The sequence below is a fragment of the Malurus melanocephalus genome, unplaced genomic scaffold, assembly GCF_030028575.1.
Source record: "Malurus melanocephalus ecotype Western Australia unplaced genomic scaffold, MMel_1.1 scaffold_1126, whole genome shotgun sequence".
NCBI lineage: Eukaryota > Metazoa > Chordata > Aves > Passeriformes > Maluridae > Malurus > Malurus melanocephalus.
This window is the reverse complement of record NW_026624358.1, coordinates 74,379-75,409: the sequence shown is the minus strand read 5'-3', so window position 1 is coordinate 75,409 and position 1,031 is coordinate 74,379. Positions and strand designations below refer to the sequence as shown.

Genomic DNA, 1,031 nt, shown 5'->3' with positions numbered 1-1,031 from the left:
CCCTGTGCCACCCCTGTGTCCCTGTGCCACTCTCCATGTCCCTCTGCCATTCTCCATGTTCCTGTGCCACTCCCCACATCATCCCTGTGCCACCCCTGTGTCCCTGTGCCACCCTTGTGTCCCTTGTGCCACCCTTGTGTCCCTTATGCCACCCCCCGTGTCATCCCTGTGCCACCCCCTGTGTCCATGTGCCACCCCCCGTGTCCCTGTGCCATTCCCCCTGTGCCACCCCCGTGTCCCTGCACCACCCCCTGTGCTGTCCCTGTGCCATCCCCCCGTGCCACTCCCCGTGTCCCTGTGCCACCCCCGCGCTGTCCCCAGGTGCCCAGGTCGGGGACCCCCTGTGCTGCCACATCTTCACCAAGGCTGGCGAGGTCCTGGCGCGCCACGTGGTGGCCGTGCTGCCCAAAATCGACCAGGTGAGAGCTCACCTGGGGTTTAGAGGGAGGTGACACGGGCTCAGGGATGTCCCTGTGTCACCAAAGTCCCCTCCTGACAGAGCCTGTTCCTGGGCGAGCTGGGGCTGCCCATCGTCTGCGTGGGCTCGGTGTGGAACAGCTGGGAGCGGATGCAGTCGGGTGAGCGCGGGGGCACGGAGGGGTTTTGGGGTATCCTAGAGGGGTTTTGGGATCCCCTAAAACCCCCCCGGTGTGTCAGGGTTTATCCAGGTGCTGGCACAGGCGCGGGATGAGGCTCCGGGCCGCGTTTTCTCGCGGTTCAGCCTGCTCAAGTTGAAGCGCTCGTCGGCGCTGGGCGGAGCCCGGCTGGGAGCGCGCAACGTGGGGATGGCGCTGCCGCTGGACCGCGCCGGCAACGTGGATGTGTTCTACACGCACGTGTTCTGACGGGAGCGACCCCAAAAACGCGAGGAGCGCCCCAAAAATCGGGGAGGGCACCCCCGGAAACGGGGAGAGCGCCCCTGAAAATGGGGGGAGCCCCGCGAGCGCTGGCGGGCGGGGCCGGCCCGGGGGGTTTGTGGTTTGGCAATAAAACGGTTGCACTGCCCCAAGGGGAGTGGGGATGGGGCGGGA

General features: G+C 66.9%; 1 protein-coding gene across 1 annotated transcript in view; it reads left to right on the top strand.

Annotated features, from left to right (window-relative positions):
* Positions 1-1,005, top strand: part of NAGK (N-acetylglucosamine kinase) — a 3,569-nt gene extending 2,564 nt beyond the window's left edge. Inside the window, exons 5-7 of the mRNA XM_057387075.1 lie at positions 227-419; positions 500-578; positions 658-1,005. Of these exons, the coding sequence (XP_057243058.1) occupies positions 227-419; positions 500-578; positions 658-845 (460 nt within the window). The 3' untranslated portion in view covers positions 846-1,005. The remainder of the gene's footprint in view (positions 1-226; positions 420-499; positions 579-657) is intronic.
* Positions 1,006-1,031: the final 26 nt, after the last annotated feature.